An 18,641-nucleotide genomic window follows, 5' to 3' on the forward strand; every position below is an offset into this window, starting at 1 on the left:
CGATTCCACAACGTTTCTTTCACAATGCAATCGCATGACCAATACTGGTCTTTACCTTTAAGAATCGAGAACGGTACAACGAATCGTCTTTTTTCTCTAATAATTTAATGAAACCTCAAAGCTTCCGCGCTTCGCGCGGGAGAGGTGGGGGGGGGGGGGGGAGACTCAATTCAGACAAGGATTAAAAGTCGAGAACGGTACTCTTTCTCTAATGATTTAATGAAACGTCAAAGCTTCCGCGCTTCGCGCGGGAGGGGGTATGGAAAATGAATTCAGACAATGATCAAGAATCGAGAACGGTACAACGAATTATATTCTTTCTCTAATAATTTCATTAAACTATGAAAGGTAAATGCTTCAGCGCTTCGCGCGGGAGGGGGGGAAACTGAATTCAGACAATGATGAAAAACCGAGAATGGTACAACAAATCATCTTCTTTCTCTAATAATTCAATGAAACGTCAAAGCTTCTGCGCTTCGCGCGAGAAAGGGGGGGGGGGAACTCAATTCAGACAAGGATTAAGAGTTGAGAACGGTACTCTTTCGCTAATGATTTAATGAAACGTCAAAGCTTCCGCGCTTCGCGCGGGAGGGGTATGGAAACTGAATTTAGACAATGATTAAGAATCGAGAACGGTACAACGAATCGTCTTTTTTCTCTAATAATTTAATGAAACCTCAAAGCTTCCGCGCTTCGCGCGGGAGAGGTGGAGGGGGGGGGGGGGGGGGGACTCAATTCAGACAAGGATTAAAAGTCGAGAACGGTACTCTTTCTCTAATGATTTAATGAAACGTCAAAGCTTCCGCGCTTCGCGCGGGAGGAAGTATGGAAAATGAATTCAGACAATGATCAAGAATCGAGAACGGTACAACGAATTATATTCTTTCTCTAATAATTTCATTAAACTATGAAAGGTCAATGCTTCAGCGCTTCGCGCGGGAGGGGGGGAAACTGAATTCAGACAAGGAATAAGAGTCGAGAATGGTACAACAAATCGTCTTCTTTCTCTAATATCATTTAATGAAAGGTCAAAACTTCCGCGCTTCGCGCGGGATAGGGGGGGGGGGGGGGAGAGGAACTAAATTCAGACAAGGATTAGGAGTCGAGAATGGTACAACGAATCCTCTTCTTTCTCTAATAATTTGCCAAAATAATTGCCCGAATATGAATTTGTTATATCTTTTCTCGTATATTTTGGTGATAAATAACTCTTTCACGAAATACATATTATCCTCAAATTTTTGCTCGCTCGCTTCGGTCACTAGCCGAATTGTGAAACCAGAGAATTACTTTTCGGGCAAGAGACTTCAGCCCCCCCCCCCCCCCCCGATGAAAATGCCAAAAAAAAATACCGGTATGGTGCTTCTAATATGACCTTGTCAGTATTGGTATGTTGAGTTTAAAAACGGTCTGCGCAATTTTCCGGCCCTCCCTATTGGAAAATCCTGGATCCGCGCCTGTACCGTATTTATTATTTTTAAAGGCCTGCGTAAGTGAGGAGGAAAAGTATGCCCTCCCGCGCATTTGGACAGGTCTCTCTCTCCAACTCCTCACATCTCATATCATCATTGAAATAATAAGTGCCCCCTCCCCATAACTAGATACCACCACCGCACGTACGTAATACGGCCACCATCTCCCAAAAAATGAGTCCCAACCCCTCCCAACGACCCCCTCATCATCGAGTACCGTTATCCAATTCAGAAGAGGGAATTATTCGTCCTTTAGGATTATCCTCTTTTTTTTTGATGATGGTCAGTTGCTTGGTTGCTGAACATAAATAGAAAAAGTGGACTAAAAGAACCGCAAATAATGGAAGAAAGATATTAGATCAATTAATCAATATGTATTATTTCCTACAGGTGTAGTCGGCCAAATGCTCAACGGTATCTTGTTTTTATGCACCTTTCAACTTCCCTATAATTTCGACGTGTTGTTTCCGTGTGTGATGCATGCGGGCGCTAGATTGCTCGCTCACGTCACGCGCGCACCGTGAGATTGCTTTAATCATGGCGGCTACAAGGAGGTTAAAGAAGGTAAGAGGTCAAGTTTCTTATATTATCCTTCCTCTTTATGAAAAATAAATGAAAAGATCTTCAATTTTACATTGCTAGATAATTGTAAGATCTAGCCATGAGTGTATGATTGTAATCAGATGAGCGGAAACGGCCATTCGCCTGACACCTTGCGTAATTTCATTGTGTGGAAAACAAGGCGTTGTTTTATTGACGGTCCCATGCATACACTTCGGTGATATCGCAGTTGTACGAAAGGGGTGCAATATTTTACACACTGTTGTAAAATTGCTTCGTTTTCAAAGGCTAAAAGTCCCTAAGTTCCATGTTGTACAATAGTTTCTTTAGTCCATTCTGAGGCACTAGTTCAGAAGTCTATCCAAACTTTGACCCATAAGTAACTCCAGCGTGAAGATGCCCCTAGATCTAGATAGAGTAAGGAGGAGGTAATCAAGCATCTCCAGTTTTCGGCCGATCCGTTGGATGCATGGTAAAATCCCTTTAAAATACATCGCATAATAGCATATCACATATCCCACACATACCATACCATGCCAGAGTCACTGAAGAACCACATTTGCACTGGAAAAAAACATCCTAAAATATCACATTTTAGCGATGTAATCAGCGGTTTCTGCTACCCGAATCTGAAAAATCGAGTATCTTGCGGAATTGCGCGTGTCTGTAAGAAATATGGGTATCATAAAATGAGCTTTATTTCAAGTATGTTTCAGATTTAGAGCCCGATTTTGTGCGAGTCGCAAGCTCAAAAGTATATCATCGCATGTATTAAATCAATGCAGCCAGACACCGCAACGCACACACGATATCTCTGTCTAATTCAGATTCCAATTTCCGATCAAAGCAGATTTAGTTTACGACATGGTGAGCACCCGGGAGCTCCGGCGTGGGATACCTGCTAGTGCTATAGATCAGCGCGACACGCACACGCACTTCCTATTGACTTTGTACATGCGGTCGCAAAAAGTGGCTCGCTATGCCGATAACTGCCTCCGAAACAGTGAAAATTGAAATGAATATTGTCATGGCAATTTATGATTTTTTTCTGGGATTCTTTTTTTGTTTAAATAATAGTAATATTTGCTTCATGATTTAAACAAGAAATGATAATAAATAGGAAGTAAAGAGTCCCAAAAATAGGATTTTGTCTTAAGTGGTCGAAAACCTCCTCCTTTACTCTACTAAAACATCCCCAAAATGAAGTAAATATTCATCAAATGTATAGACTCTATGTCCAAATAAAGGTCATGATATGATAAAAGTAGGGCGACGGTGTGTAATTGTGTATCCTGTGAGAAAGTGCATATAATAAGTCTTTGTTTTTAGGAAAAATGCTCCGAAAAAAATAAGAAAATTGACACGAAACAGGTAACAAACATATCGACTTTTAAATCATGACCTTTATTTGGACATTTGATGAATATTTGCTTCATTTTGGGTATGTTTTAGTAGGGTATCTCCATGCCTGAGTTACGGGTCAAATTTTGGATAGACTTTCCGACTAGCGCCCATTCTGACTCTGCATATTCTTTAGTTGACTTGGGGAAGAAGTCCTGCATAGACTTTCTACTTTATTTCAAGTCTTTATAATAATTGATCGGGATCGAGGCCGTTACAATAGGGGTAGAGTAAGACCGCCAAACTTTGGACACTTAAGTAGTGCTGTAGTCAAACGTTTAACCGTCCGGTATCCGACCGTTCATGGCACTATCCGTTTTCAATTGGACGGTTTCTTTTTTCTTTTTTTTCTTTTTTTTCTTTTTAATTTTTTTTAAATAATTTTTTTTTCATAGGAAAATCAAAAGAAATCACATTATCAACAAAAAATGTGCATAATTAGAAACAAAATTACTGAACAGAAACAAGTTTGGGCGACACTATAGTCATCATAAGTCAGCCCTGACTGTTAAATTGCAGAACAATCTACAAGATAACAATCAATTGCAAGATTGTAGATTGAGAAGTTGACTCGTAAAACTAAGTTCCCAGCCTTGAAATACATGCACAATACTTCACTGATGCCATTTAAATCCCAAATCCTGACCTCTGCAATATCACGATCGTGAGCTATAAACATGAATACATGATTTATTAGCTTCATAAACAAAGTGAAAGCCAGTCATTGTTCCAAAGCATGCCCGACAGAAATGTCTCCATTTTTGTTCAGTGATTTTGTTTCTAATTATGTACATTATTTGTTAGTGATGTTATTTCATTTGATTTTCCAATTTAACCATAAATTAAATTTTTTTAAATAATTTTTTTAATCGTTTAATTGAAAACTGTCCAGTGATGTTTCAACACTACACTTAAGACATAATGGGGGAAAACATTAAATTCTCTTTTAATTATTGAAAGACCAAATACCTCCCCTGGCCCCCAAAACAGGTAAATTTAACTTTTTTTTTTAAATAAAAAGAAGACGGGCCCCCTCCCCTTGGCGCAAGGGGATGGGAGGGGGTAGGTCTTGATTTGCGCCTCCTCCCTTGCCACCGGCTAGATCCGCCCCTGGCACTACATGTACAGTACTTGATACTTGATGAAGTAATCCCTTTAGCAGCTCACTCATGAAGCTATACTGAGATGTTAGGTGAGGCAAGTAGCTGCAATGAGTGCCATGAAGTGCAGAAATGGTGTGTGGACAAAGCACTTCATCAATTCACATTAAAATATTCAAAGTCCGGTGCAAGTAATAACCACGCCAGTTAAAGGCAGTGGCGGATCCAGGGGTGGGCCGAAACGGCCGCGGCCCCCCCTATTGGCGAAGCAAAAAAATTGAGAAGGAAAAAAGAGGAAGAAAAAAAGAAGGGAAAAAAAGGGGGGGGGGGGAAGGAGAAGATAAAAGAAAAGAGAACAAAAAGTAAAGAAAAGAGAGAGTTCAAAAAAGAGGAAAGAAAAAGAAGAGAGGAGCCGGTGAGAAAGCAAGACAACGAAATGGCACTAAAAATTAGTGACAGTAACGACGAATAAGGGAAAGACAAGGGGAAGGGGGTGCGTGAAGGCGGATGCATTAAGGGGAGGGGGGGGGGGGGTGACTGGCCGTATTCTTATTTTTAGGTTATGCGAAACTGAGTCGAAATTATGCTTCTTTTCAAAACAATCTTAGCATGCTTGTTTATGTTAAGCCGGAGTGCATGAAAAGGTTAGTGTAGAAACACTTCTGAAAAGGCCGCGCCCGGCCCCTCCAAAGAACGGCAGAATGGTAATCTATAAATTATGGGGTCATTCTTGATGGCTTGGGAGTCGTTATTAAGGAGGGGGCCGGCCCTACTCAAATGGTAGTGACGGTAACGATGAATAAGGCAGAGGGGGGAGGGGGGGGGGTCGAACCCCCTCAAATTTTTGTCAAGTTGTCAAGTTGGTCCTGATGTGTATAATGCGTAGACCAGGGGTTCTCAAACTTTTTCTTTGACGGTCCAGAAGCGATTTCTATGAAAGCTGTAAGGTCCGAAATGACACTTGTATACTGAAGATAATGAGGCTTGTTTTTGGTCTATATCTGATCCAAGGAGAATTGTTACAGTTTTAAAAAAAACAGAAGCGCCAGTGCTTCCACTCGTTTAAATAGAGTTTCCTGAAAAAGAACACCCAATATCCTGGAATTTGAAAGAATTTTCTTAAAACATTCAAAATGCCTCTTACGTGGATTTCTTATTTGGATGAATCGCTATGACGTTTTAATATGTATCAATTATTGAGTGGGCTTATTTTGCTTTCTAATGGATCCATACAACGTGGCAGAGCTTGAGGGGTCTGGTAGAGCCTTTTCAAGAAAGAAATTGTCTTTAGGAGAAAAAAAGAGGTTATTTCTAAAATGAAATGAAAGGGTTATTGACTTTCAAGAGAGAAAATTGTCTATAAGAGAGGAAGAGAGGTTATTTCTAAAATGAAATGAAAGGGCTCTTGTCAAATAGCCCTTTCATTTCATTTTTTCTCTCGAAATAAACTCTCTTTCTCTCTTATAGACAATTTTATGAGATGGAATCTTCAATCTGAAGCCTTTTTGTGCTCTTTGAAAATGGCACACTGAATGGGGGCAGTGCAATTTAAATTTCAAGGGATGGATTAGAGTTTTTATCGCTCTTGAAAGTCAAATAGCCCTTTCATTTCATTTTAGAAATAAACTCTAATACATTCCTTGATATTTAAATTGCGCCGCCCCTATTGTGTCCTCTTTTTAAAGAGCACAACAGAGCCCTCAGATTAGGCAGCAAGTAGCAAAACAAACCCGTAACACTGGACACAACATTCAATGGGATGATGCCCATATCATTGAGTTTGAAACGCACTTCTGGTCAAGAATGGTAGAAGAAGCATCTGCATAAAAAAGGATGAATCCTTCACTGAATAGGGATTCTTGCTATACACTTTTACCTTTGTGTAAATAATAAAAAGTCCACGGGCGTGGTTGTTAGAAGCTTAAACTACATGTACATAAAACTCTCTCCAATTTTGCAGGGGGAGAGCCTTTGTCGGGAGTCTTTAATAATAAAAGGGATAAATCCTTCACTGAATAGGGATTCTTGCTATAATGTTACCTTTCTTCGCTCCAGTGATCTCGAGGCAGCAGACAGCAAGAAATTGTGTAAATAATTCGCTGTTGCCGGGAGTCTTGCATGGGGCGGAGCACCAGGAAGTTCTTGAACTTTAAAAAAAATTAGGAAATTCCAAATAGTCGTCATGAGCGATAGAAATTGTAATTTCCTCCTTGAGAGTCACATACCCCCTTTCATTGCATTTTAGAATTTAACCTCTCTTTCTCTCTTAAAGACAATTTCATATAACTTCTGTTTTTGTATTGTTGTACTTTCGTCCGCAGACTACTTAAGCACATGTCGAGCCAACTCAGTCGGAAATGTAATATGTAGGCCTAAGTGTAAAGTTAAGTTTCATCATTTTCATGTTCTTCCTTTTTTCTTTCTTTCTTTCTTTCTTTCTTTCTCTCCCTCTCTCTGTCTCTCTCCTTTTCCTCTATCTTCTTTAAAAAAAAAAAAAAATTCTTTCTTTTCTTCTCATTTTTCTGTGTGTGACATGCGTTGCGCGTACGTCTATCAATGTCTTAATATGGTAGATTTACATTTTGATGTTTCCCTTTGTAGGTGCACCTTATATTCCAGAAAGTGCCCTATTTTGATGGTGCCCCCCCCCCCCCATGTATTGATCTCGATAAAAAATAAATTTCTCATTAATTCTATTTCCAATATATCTAATACTTGCACTAATCTCCAATTAAAAAAAAATCGTCTACTTTCTCTCAAGACAACATTATATAAAGGATTCATTAATGCAAGGCTATCACGCGAGTAATCTCTCAATTTCTAACTTCCTGCTTTCCTCATCTCCCAGTCTCCATTGCTTTAATATTCCTCGTTACTTCCTTCCAATTGAACTCCAACTTAATTGATGTTATACACTGTATCTATTCTTCAACTACAGGTAGATGCAAATGTTACTCAAAATCCATTATATAAATCACACTCAGGATACAGCCAATCGACGAGAATTGCTTCAATCTATATTTTACATGTATCATTAATATATGGTTTTACAATGGCTATGGTGATGAGTTGTCTAGGTAACATGTTGATGTGTTTGTTAAAATGTATTACCATGGTGCACCTTCTTGGTTACAAACAAATTATGTGTATGTATTAACGTAAGTTCGTGCCTTTACATATCACAGTAGAAATCAATGTTTTATATTTGATGCAGAATAATATTAATATTTGGAGATTAGAAACACAAACAGTTTCCATAACCGTTCAAGTGTTTCAAGAAAAAGTTACGGGGCACGGGGAGGGGGGCACGTGCCCCCTAACCTGCTCATCATTAGTCTTGCACTAATTTAAAGCGACTAAGAGTAATTTCCCCTAAAGCTTGCTTGCTCGCTCGCATTTATAGATGATACAATTATATGTCACTTTAAAACAAATGTTTTTTCAGTCTTCCGTGATGCTTATAACCCCATCATGATTTGGTTTTTTCCTCTTTATAAGATGTAAGTTTTCACTCTGCGACCTCACAGATCTTACATTTTTTTCTCGCTCGCTTTGCTCGCTCGCAAATGAATATTCAGACAATCACACTCAGCCGAAAGTGTGATGCTTAAGCAATAACTTGTATGATATATAAAGAAAAACAAATATTGAAATCGTCCCTGATAATGGGATCACAATGAAAGGGTATATACCAATGTCTAAAAAAATGTATAATTTCGCCTTGAGATTTCGCTTTGTAGGTGCCCTTTTTGTTGGTGCTTTCCACTTTGGAAATAGCTCCGCCGCCCCTGCTTACGCATTAGCGCCAGCGTTAATTTCATGCTTGCACGCACAGGGGGTGTGTGTGTGTGTGTGTGGGGGGGGTTCCTCTCTAGCTCTGAAGCTGATTTTTTTTTTTTACCTAGATTCGTGCGATTCGGTTAATACTTTTAGAGGGAGTCTGAGGGGTGATGTGCCTCCCTCTGAAGCTGACATTTTTTTGGATTTTTGAAACTGGATTCGTGCGTTTTGGTTAATACTTTTTTGGGGAGTCTGATTTGATTTCAAAACACCTGCAGTTAATGCGGGATGGTGTTGCAGCCTCTCTTTCCCCGAAAATTTAAAAATTACCAATATGCATTTGTTATATCTTATCTCGTATATTTTGGTGACAATTAACACTTTTCACAACATACATAAGCTCAAATTTACGCTCACTCGCCAAATTATTAAACCAGGAAATAGATATTGGGGCAAGAGGCTTCAGCCCCCACTGATGGAAATGTCAAAAAAATTGCGCGCGAGCATAACTTGAAAACGGGGAATGTTGATATCGGACAAGAGATGTGACGTGAGCATGTCCCCTTTCCAAAATAATTGTGCCCGTTTTTAGGTACCAGTACACTATTAAAGTACAGTGCTTCTAATATGACCTTGTCAGTATTGGTAAGTTTAAATAATGGTCTGCGCGAATTTCGAATTTCCGGCCCCCCCTATTGGAAAATCCTGGATCCGCGCCTGGTTAAAGGGACTTGGTAACATTGTTCAGTTGAGGAAAAATGGTCCAATTTAGATGTACAATTAAAGATAATCTGAAAGTTTGAGTGAAAACAGACCATTATTAATGAAGAAGAAGATAAAAAGGGAAACTGATCTGATCGATTCCTTAATTCTCCCAACGATTTGGCTCTATATTCCATTCCAAACATTTAAGTGTAGAAGGATTTTAAAAGGCCTATCTATGTCTTATTTTCATTGAAAAACAATTGGGAAAATTCAAAAATGGTTGGGAAAATTTACTGTTAGAGGGTGTCGCACAGTGACGCCTCCAAAGAAAACCATAAATATATCTTTGTGTTTTGAGAATTTTTTTCTGGATTTTTTGCATGTTAGAGGGTTAGTATAGTAGAAAGAATATAATAAGTAAAATTTCATACAAAAATTACGCATTTTTTTCATCAACAATGTTACTGAATCACTTTAATTCAAACCTCATGTTTTTGAGAGCCTACAGGAGGTTGCATCATTATAATGAAGGGTAGAGCAGTCTCCTTGAAGTAGGTTATTCATTTCACATTGACTGCTGAGTGCTGAGCCTGTCAGATGGTTCCAGAGTCTTAATGTTCTTGGATATTAAGAAAACTTGAAGGAGTCAATGATTGCATCAGGTAATACAGACTGCAGGTTTTGGTCTTGCCTCCTGAAGTATGTAGCAGAGATGACGATACTTGGATATGGAGACAAGACAGTGATGGACAGTGAGGAATCTTGTAGAAAAGGGTGCATTGGTACATTGGTCAAGAATTCAACATACATGTACACACACAATTTTGGAATAAAATAATAATAAATCAAAACATACAGCAAACATATAACTTTGTTCTGTCATATTTAAATTTATATCATATCACTCCATGTTTAACAAGTGCCTAATGTTTTGTTACTTTCTTTTTCTCTCCACTTTGTGATTCTCTGTGCCATTGACAGGAACTGGATGACATCAAAAAGAACAGTACACCATGCGTTAAGACGGTGAACATAGATCCATCAAGTATTCTAATTTGGCAGATTCTTCTTGCACCAGTAAGTAGACCATATTTGACTTCCATGAGCAGATCACTCACTTTCAATCACATCACCAAACCAACCCCACTTTGCCCCTAAACTGACCCCACTTTGCCCCTTTACCGTCCCTACTTTGCCCCTATACCGTCCCTACTTTGCCCCTATACCTTCCCTACTTCGGTCCTAAACCAACCCCACTTTGCCCCTAAACTGACCCCACTTTGCCCCTAAACTGACCCTACTTTGCCCCTAAACTGACCCTACTTTGCCCCTACACTGACCCTACTTTGCCCCTATACCGTCCCTACTTTGCCTCTAAACTGTCCCTACTTCGGTCCTAAACTGACCCCACTTTGCCCCTAAACCCGCCCTACTTCGCCCCTAAACCGTCCCTACTTCAGTCCTAAACTGACCCTACTTTGCCCCTAAACCCGCCCTACTTCGCCCCTAAACCGTCCCTACTTCGGTCCTAAACTGACCCTACTTTGCCCCTAAACCCGCCCTACTTCGCCCGTAAACCGTCCCTACTTCGGTCCTAAACTGACCCTACTTTGCCCCTAAACCCGCCCTACTTCGCCCCTAAACCGTCCCTACTTCGGTCCTAAACTGACCCTACTTTGCCCCTAAACCCGCCCTACTTCGCCCGTAAACCAACCCTACTTCGGTTCTAAACTGACCCTACTTTGCCTCTAAACTGTCCCTACTTCGGACCTCAACTGACCCCACTTTGCCCCTAAACCGACCCTACTTCGGACCTCAACTGACCCCACTTTGCCCCTAAACCGACCCTACTTTGCCTCTAAACTGTCCCTACTTCGGACCTCAACTGACCCCACTTTGCCCCTAAACCGACCCTACTTCGGACCTCAACTGACCCCACTTTGCCCCTAAACCGACCCTACTTCGGCCTTAAACTGACCCCATTTTGCCCCTAAACCCGCCCTACTTCGCCCGTAAACCAACCCTACTTCGGTTCTAAACTGACCCTACTTTGCCTCTAAACTGTCCCTACTTCGGTCCTTAACTGACCCTACTTTACCTCTAAACCAACCCCTCTTCGGTCCTAAACTGTCCCTACTTCGACCCTAAACCGACCCTACTTTGACTCTAAACCGACCCTACCTCTGCTCTAAACTGACCAATTCTTAGTTAATGGAGGTAATGTAAAGTTGTGTTTTGCCTGTAGTCGGGCAGTCGGTCTTGATGTGACTGCAGTATAAGTTACATACTGTATAAAGCATGCATGCATGGTTCTCATTTGTACAAATCACCCTTGGTGCTCAGTGCCAAGTATAGAGCACTAAGTCCACACAGAGAAATGCAAAGGTAAATTTTCCCCAACAAGAGTAAAAAATATCAATTCAAGCTTTTATTTGTGATCTTACTACATGTATGTCCTCGCAATTGGGATACTTTTAGACCAGTTCTATACAAACTCCTGCCAGAACCCTTCATACCAGGAATTACAGGCTGATGCCTTTGCCTTCTCGCAGATAATGATGTTGATTGTTTGAAACAAAAATCAGGATCATCTTCAATGAATGAATTTCAAATTGCCAAATTGGGTAGTTACATTCATATTTGTTGTCACTCTTTGGTAATATTGAACAACTCTCATTTACTCCTACAGTACTATTGAACAACTCTCATTTACTCCTACAGTACTATTGAACAACTCTCATTTACTCCTACAGTACTATTGAACAACTATCATTTACTCCTACAGTACTATAGTATAATCATTGTTTTTCTCATTTTGTTTCTGATGTACATGTAGCAACATGCTGAATAGTATCACAAGATTTGTCAAGAATGGAGAGAAAAGTTACTTAGGAAAGAAATAGGAATACCTGGGTTTATAGTGTACAACAAAAAGGAGAGTTGTTTCCAGAAAAGTATAGCGTCAAGGAGACGCTATCAGCCAAAGCAAAATGATTTTGGTGATGGCTCCCTTCTCAGCTTTTTAGTTAGACAGTTAATTTCTCATTGTGTATCTTCTCTCCTTCAAGATGTCAGTAGCCTGTTTCTGTGGTATTTCAGCCTTGACCCTGTAACACAATGTTTTGCAATCATTTGCAAAATGACAATGACGAATCAAGATCATTGTTGCATGCACATATTGTTCAAAAGGCTGAACATTAACCAATCAGAATCGTCACTTTAAATTTGCAATTGGTCGCAAACCTTTTTTTCATAGGGTCCTTGACACTTCATATTGTTATAAAGCTTAAAGGCATCGTTTAACAATGTTAAATCTGAGATGCACGGCCCTACGTGTTATCACTGTCTGTGATATGGTGTAATATTGAAGCCCGATCGGCTTGTAAAAGTCATGGGGTTCCTGACTGACCTAAAGGTTTATAGTTATCATTGCAGCATGAGCTAAATCCAGGATTTTGTTTCAGAATCTGAGACAAAGTTACCGGATCCCTTTAATATCTTTACATTGAAACAGATATATTGACTTCTGTTTTTCTGTATTTGTTTCATCTCATATTTTCTTTCATTTTTTGTCCTCTACTTGTGTGACAGAGCAATCCACCCTTTTCTAAAGCTGGATTCAAGGTTGATATAGTGTACCCTGCAGAATACCCTTTCAAGCCCCCCAGGATAACTTTCGCAACGAAAATCTACCACCCCAACATTGATGAGAAGGGTCAAGTATGTCTGCCTATCATCTCTCCAGAGAACTGGAAGCCAGCTACCAAGACAGACCAAAGTAAGAATCACTCATATTATGCTTAATCATATCATCGGTGGGGTGACAAAACCTTGTATCTCAAAAATGATGAATTTTCAGGAGAGCGAAAAAACTTTCCTTTCTCAACAAATTTAGTGCTGTGACACCGTCCTTTCTTTTTAAAACTGGAATATTTATACAATTTTTAATGTCATTATTGAAATACAGTAAAATAATCGTTTTTATATTTGAAAGTGAGTTACAAGGTTTTTGCGTTTATCTACATTGAGATACGAGTTTTTAGTTTTTATTCAAATTGAGATACAAGTTCTTACTTTCAACTCTGAATGAGTTACGAGGATTTGGTTGAATAAGGTATGAGGATTTGAATACACTAACTTCGGTACTGTTAGGCTGTGTGTGAGTTACAAGGAAAAGGAATTACGTATCTTATGTTACAAGGTTTTGTCAGTGCAGCTTCATAGGGGGTTAAAATTAAGAGGTTTAGTTTAAGGTTGTTTGTGTGGAATTTGTGAAAAAACCGAGAAGGAGGATGGATTTATCAGGTGGTGTCATAGGCCATTAGGTACAAAATTATGCAAAAAAAAATCAAAATCTCAAAAAATTGAGATAAAAGGTTTTGTCACCCCACCAATGATATTATGATCTTGATGATAATAGTAATATGGCCATTTAAGTAATATAGTGTACATGCGAAAATCTATGACTCAGGAATGTCTTTTCTTTTTAGAGAACCTTTACTAATATGCTATCCACAATAGAATCTGAGTAGTACCTCAAGGGGCAGGGCGCTTAAAAGAAAAACAGACATTTATGATATTTTTGTATACAACAAATTGGAGAGGTATCCGCAACTATGTCACAATGCAGTAATCAAATTGCTGATTTGAGATTCACCTAGCTTTAGTGATCTTGTATCTTATTCACTCTTAACTAAAAACTCCCCTAAAAAGATTAACCTGGTAATTGCCTCTATGTGGAATTATATCAACCAATAGGAATTTTCGAAACGCGCTCCTAAAATTATGCGTAGAAAATAGTCTGATTAACAGACCCTTGTACCGTGTGGTCGTACGTTTTGTGCTGCGCAAAGATTCAATCAGCTTAATTTTTGCAATTACAAGAAGTGGGTTATTGATGTGTACAAAAGCTCATATCCTTTATAGCTGATTTAATGTACCGTATGTTATTACCAAAGATAACAAAAGTTAGTCCATCACTCAATAGTGTCTGACAGTGAAGCTTGTCTAGCAAGTAAACAGGTTTCCTTGCATAATTTGAATACTAGGACACTGCTAACATTCAACTTTCACATACGTGATATATCCATAATTCATGCAAGGTTCTACAGAATTTGATGTTGGCTACAAAAGGGACACACTACCTTTAAGGTAAACTTCTGATAGCCCACCCACAGTTAGTACAATAGAAGTTATGAAGGTGCCTTGACATTTGCTTGCATTTCATGAATGAGAGAGGGTAAGGATGCATCTGGTGCATAAACAGTCACATTTCTTTAACGGCATGCAGAACATGCAAACGTCATAGAGTAGCAGTAGCATCATGAAGCAGCAGTAGCAGTAGCAGTAGTAGAGTTGGTTGCTTTTGCCCAGGATTAAAAAATGATGATGGTGATGATTATATTGATGATTACACAGCATTGAAGTTTCTTTCTTTGTTTTTTTGTTCTTTTCGTGCAGTCATCCAAGCCCTGGTTGCTTTAATCCATGATCCTGAGCCCGACCATCCTCTAAGGGCAGACCTAGCAGAGGAGTACACCAAGGACAAAAAGAAATTTATGAAAAATGCCGAAGAACACACTAGAAAATACGGCGAGCACCTTAAAGACTAATATCACTTCCTCCCTTCCCCTCTTGCCCTCCCCTTCCTCTCCCCCTCCCCCTCCTCCTCCTCCCCTCTCTCTACTTCATTGGCCCTCCATAGAAAATAAGAATATGTTCCAATCATTGGGTGTAAACAATAGATAGTTGCCCTTTATTTTATGCAATTTTTTTTGTCATGTGGACATATAGATAGCCTATCAAATTCTTCTCTCCAGATCATGTGATATATTAACTCTTGGAGAGAAAAAAACAAAAAAGAAAGGTGACCAATGCAAGAGAAATGATGTATCACCATTTTACTATTACAGATATTTTACATATGATCTGATCACACAAATCATTTTTGTGAAACCTTGTTGATTGCAAAATGTTTCATTTGTTAGCCATCTCTGTTTATGAAGTTTCCCACTAACAAACTGCAATAGAATTAACAGTCGCAAGTGGTCTGTCCTATTGGTAAGAGCTTGAGTGGCACACAAATTGGATTTACATAGCCAGGTACAAGAACTTTGAACACTGACTGATACATTTTGCTTGATTGTTTTTGTTGGAATGGATAAAAGAAAGACTGCACAAAAGAATGTTATACGGCCACATCAAACTGATACGAAGTGTACTATTATGGCCCACTAATTTTACCAAACTCGCAACAGATGAAATAGTAATTTAGGACTTACAGCGTTCAGAAAATGAAGTGGTTTTTGGTTAGTAGTCAATGTTTGAAATCCTAAAACTTCAAAAGATTCAGCATCTGACTGAAGAAGCAATAGCATGTATGTAACATTGTTTTCATTTGTTACATTCTAGGGGTACATGTAATGCTAGTCTATCATCACTTCAGTTACCCACCTCTAATAATGATGGAGTTTTCACATATTTTGATATCTCTAGGAATGTATCAAAGTGATATTGATTTTAATGTACTGGTTAACTGGCACATGAATCACCCAAAACTCTTTAAATTCTAGAAATAAATCTTTTTCAGCCTTGATTGTTGTTATTTTCCTCAAACAAACTTAATACAATTTTGCTCTGACAATTTTTTACAGAAATATAAGGTATTGAATTTCTCCAATGCTGCTAGTAATGATTAAAATCGAAATTGTACTAACTTTTTTCTTTAAGGTGAACCTTTCCTTGCAAGACAGGGAGCTATTGGTAGAGGTAGGGTGTATCCATTCTATTGGAGGTGTGTAGATTTCTATGATGTTGATTGCAGCTGTGGTCAGGAAGGATTGTAAAGATGTAGGATATTTAGACAGATCTGGGTATTGTTATCTTTAAGGCCCAGAACCCTAGCCCGTGTTCTACAAAATGTTGTTCTTGGGATCTGAGGTCTGATTTCTCTTTTTTTTTAAACATGATATTAGTCTCGGGGTCAGGTTTAACTGAATTGGTAGAATACGATGATCATACAACATTCAAATTTGGGGAGAAGATTGCACGAGATGACGAGAAAGGGAGAAAGGGTACCATTCTGCCCCAACCTTTCAGGAGAATGGTGGCGTTGATATTAAACGGGAGGGAAGCTCAATCAGCTATTGATGTGTAATTCAAATTGCCAATTTTTCTCCAATTTTGTTGTGGTTTGATCCAATGATGTATGATTGGCTTCATGATTTGAAAAGTTATTTACATCAAATACATACACAATTACTTAAGCATTCAAAATAGGTTTTGGTCATCAATTAATTTGCGATGTGTTTGTATTAGTGTGAAAAAAAAATAAAACTTGGAGCTCTTATTAAAATAAGAAAAGCAAGGGTTGATGATGATTATGTCTTATTTTGTATAAAAGTTTGCAATACTGTTTATTGTAGTGATCGGTAGATATAAGAAAGTTAGTTTTTGACAGCGTATTGCAACGGGATGTTTATAATATTGCATTTTTTGTGGTAGCCTTAGATCTCTCATATTCTTATTTTATCTTTTGTCTGTACTCTACCTGTAAATTCTTATTTCTTTTCCATTTTGATTTTCTCCACAGTAGATGATGTTTTATTTTAAAGCTTTGCCTAATTAAAAAAAAACAGCAGAATTGCATTTATGACATTTCAAACAAAACAAGGAAGATACTAGAAGGTGCCAAAAAACAGAACATGCATAGATTATAACCATCACATTTGCTTTGAGTGTGATTAGCAGTCTCTAACGTATTAACACCAGGAAACCTTGTTTTTTTAATTAGGCAAAACTTGTTAATCTAAAGATACTGTACTAGGATACACTGTAGTGGGAGTCTATGTCAGCATCTGTCTCTTTGTGGCTATAGTTATCAGGAAATAGTATTTCAGTGATATGTATTTTCTACATTCTCTAAGAATTAGTGAGAGATAAAAGAGAAAGTGTAATTTGTGTATTTAGCAAAATGGCAAACAGCATGTCATGATGTCCAATAATACTGCAGTAGGCTTAGACTATTAGATAGCAATGCGTTTCCCCTTCTTTTCATTAGCCACACATATGTTTCAATGTTCCAGATGCAAATGGTTGTCACAGAAATGTTTGTAACTTTGTTCACATTAGTTTGTCTGTGACCATCTTCATATTGTTTTCTTCTTTACGTTGTAGAACAATATAGGGTCAAACTTTTGTAGTCTTTTGATGAAGAAGAATCATGCATCGAGAATAAACTTGTAACTTCCATCTTTGTAGTACATGTTTCTAGTATTTGAACTAGCCATATGATAGCATGTTACCAAACAAGTCATATTCTGTTATTGAGATTCAAATGCAAACCTAAGTTACTTACTGAATTTTCATTTTCTTGCAGCTGTTTATTAGGTAATTTTTCTGTTTAATTTTTGCATCATAACATTCTCCTTAATAATATTCGAAATAGGCCTTTAGTGAAATGAAATCTTTGAAAATGCATACTAACCTCACTAAAATAATATTATCTTTTCTACATTCTATGTTTGTAGTTTAATTATGTTCTTTTGAGAACTTATAAGGTTTTTATTTCAAAGTTATATGTCAGATGGGGTTCAATGTTATATTAGAATATATGTCAATTATCATTTCACGTAAGATAGGGGATAATATTTCATTGTATGTAAATCTGATATCTAATGATTTGAGTAAAAGATTGTGTGATTAAAAAAAACTTATGTGTCCAGTGAATTCATTTCTATGTGTCATCCTGATTCCAGACTGTAAAGCATGTATTCTACAGAAATGTAAACCTGTTGTTGGGCGTAATATCAAAAATATCAAAGGTTTAACCAAAGGAGTTAGTCTGAGATATAAGTTTCCTTTTGAACCAGACTTGGATTTAACTGAAAAGTATGATACAGGCCTTGGGAGTTTAACCCTCTCCATGAAGATGAATGGGGTGAATTGAGTCTGGAATTGAGAAGAGGAGGCGCGATAGCTCAGTTGGTAGAGCAGTGACCCGGGTTCGAAACCAAGGCGATGCGCTAGTGCCCTTTGGTAAGGCATTAATCCAAATTACCAGGTCCCTCAGAGAGGGACCTAAAGCCGCCGGCCGTCTGGTTGCTGACTTACAAGCATTTATGCTTTCTTAGCAGTCGGGTAAATAACCACCACCACCACCAAAGACTACCATCTCTGACTCTGTCCGTGTGCAATATATTATTTATGTGGATTCATATCTCACTTTATCCATAGATGTGGCAAATTGATCCAAAGCTTTTTTTTCTTCCAAAGGGGTCTGCCCAAGAAAGATCAAATATTTACATCGTAAGATAAACTCATAACGGCCTTTACAGTAACAAATACTAAGATGAACAGTCATTATAAATCATGATAGATAGAGAGAGAGAGAGAGAGAGAGTTATCTACACATTTCTATTGTTAGTGGAATAGGATTTGTCGCATAGTATTGAAAGGAGATGACACGATTGTGATCAGTAGGTTCCTTGTAGGTCGGGGTTGTCTATCTAGACACTTTAGTGGAAATTCCACCCCGTGGTTTTGCTCTAGACATAACATTTCATAAACTTTCATTTTCTTAGTAATTAATGACGAAATATATTTATTTCATACAGGTGATGTA

The 18,641-nt window shown here is 38.3% G+C and overlaps 1 protein-coding gene across 1 annotated transcript; it reads left to right on the forward strand.

Moving 5' to 3' along the window:
- The first annotated feature begins 1,960 nt into the window (after positions 1 to 1,960).
- Positions 1,961 to 17,729, forward strand: LOC115922142 (ubiquitin-conjugating enzyme E2 L3-like). Its single transcript, XM_030980319.1, has 4 exons — positions 1,961 to 2,036; positions 10,001 to 10,096; positions 12,611 to 12,797; positions 14,480 to 17,729. Exons 1-4 carry the CDS (start codon positions 2,010 to 2,012, stop codon positions 14,629 to 14,631), a joined length of 462 nt encoding a protein of 153 aa, XP_030836179.1. The 5' UTR covers positions 1,961 to 2,009; the 3' UTR covers positions 14,632 to 17,729.
- The last annotated feature ends 912 nt before the right edge of the window (positions 17,730 to 18,641 follow it).

The sequence above is a fragment of the Strongylocentrotus purpuratus genome, unplaced genomic scaffold (assembly GCF_000002235.5).
Source record: "Strongylocentrotus purpuratus isolate Spur 01 unplaced genomic scaffold, Spur_5.0 spur5_contig_818, whole genome shotgun sequence".
In the NCBI taxonomy this organism is placed as follows: Eukaryota; Metazoa; Echinodermata; class Echinoidea; order Camarodonta; family Strongylocentrotidae; genus Strongylocentrotus; species Strongylocentrotus purpuratus.

Excerpts from the sequence above, each read along its gene's own strand:
- LOC115922142 (XM_030980319.1), top strand. The coding sequence starts at position 2,010 with ATGGCGGCTACAAGGAGGTTAAAGAAG. Across the intron at positions 2,037-10,000 it reads CTACAAGGAGGTTAAAGAAG|GAACTGGATGACATCAAAAA; the intron begins GTAAGAGGTCAA and ends TGCCATTGACAG. Across the intron at positions 12,798-14,479 it reads AGCTACCAAGACAGACCAAA|TCATCCAAGCCCTGGTTGCT; the intron begins GTAAGAATCACT and ends CTTTTCGTGCAG.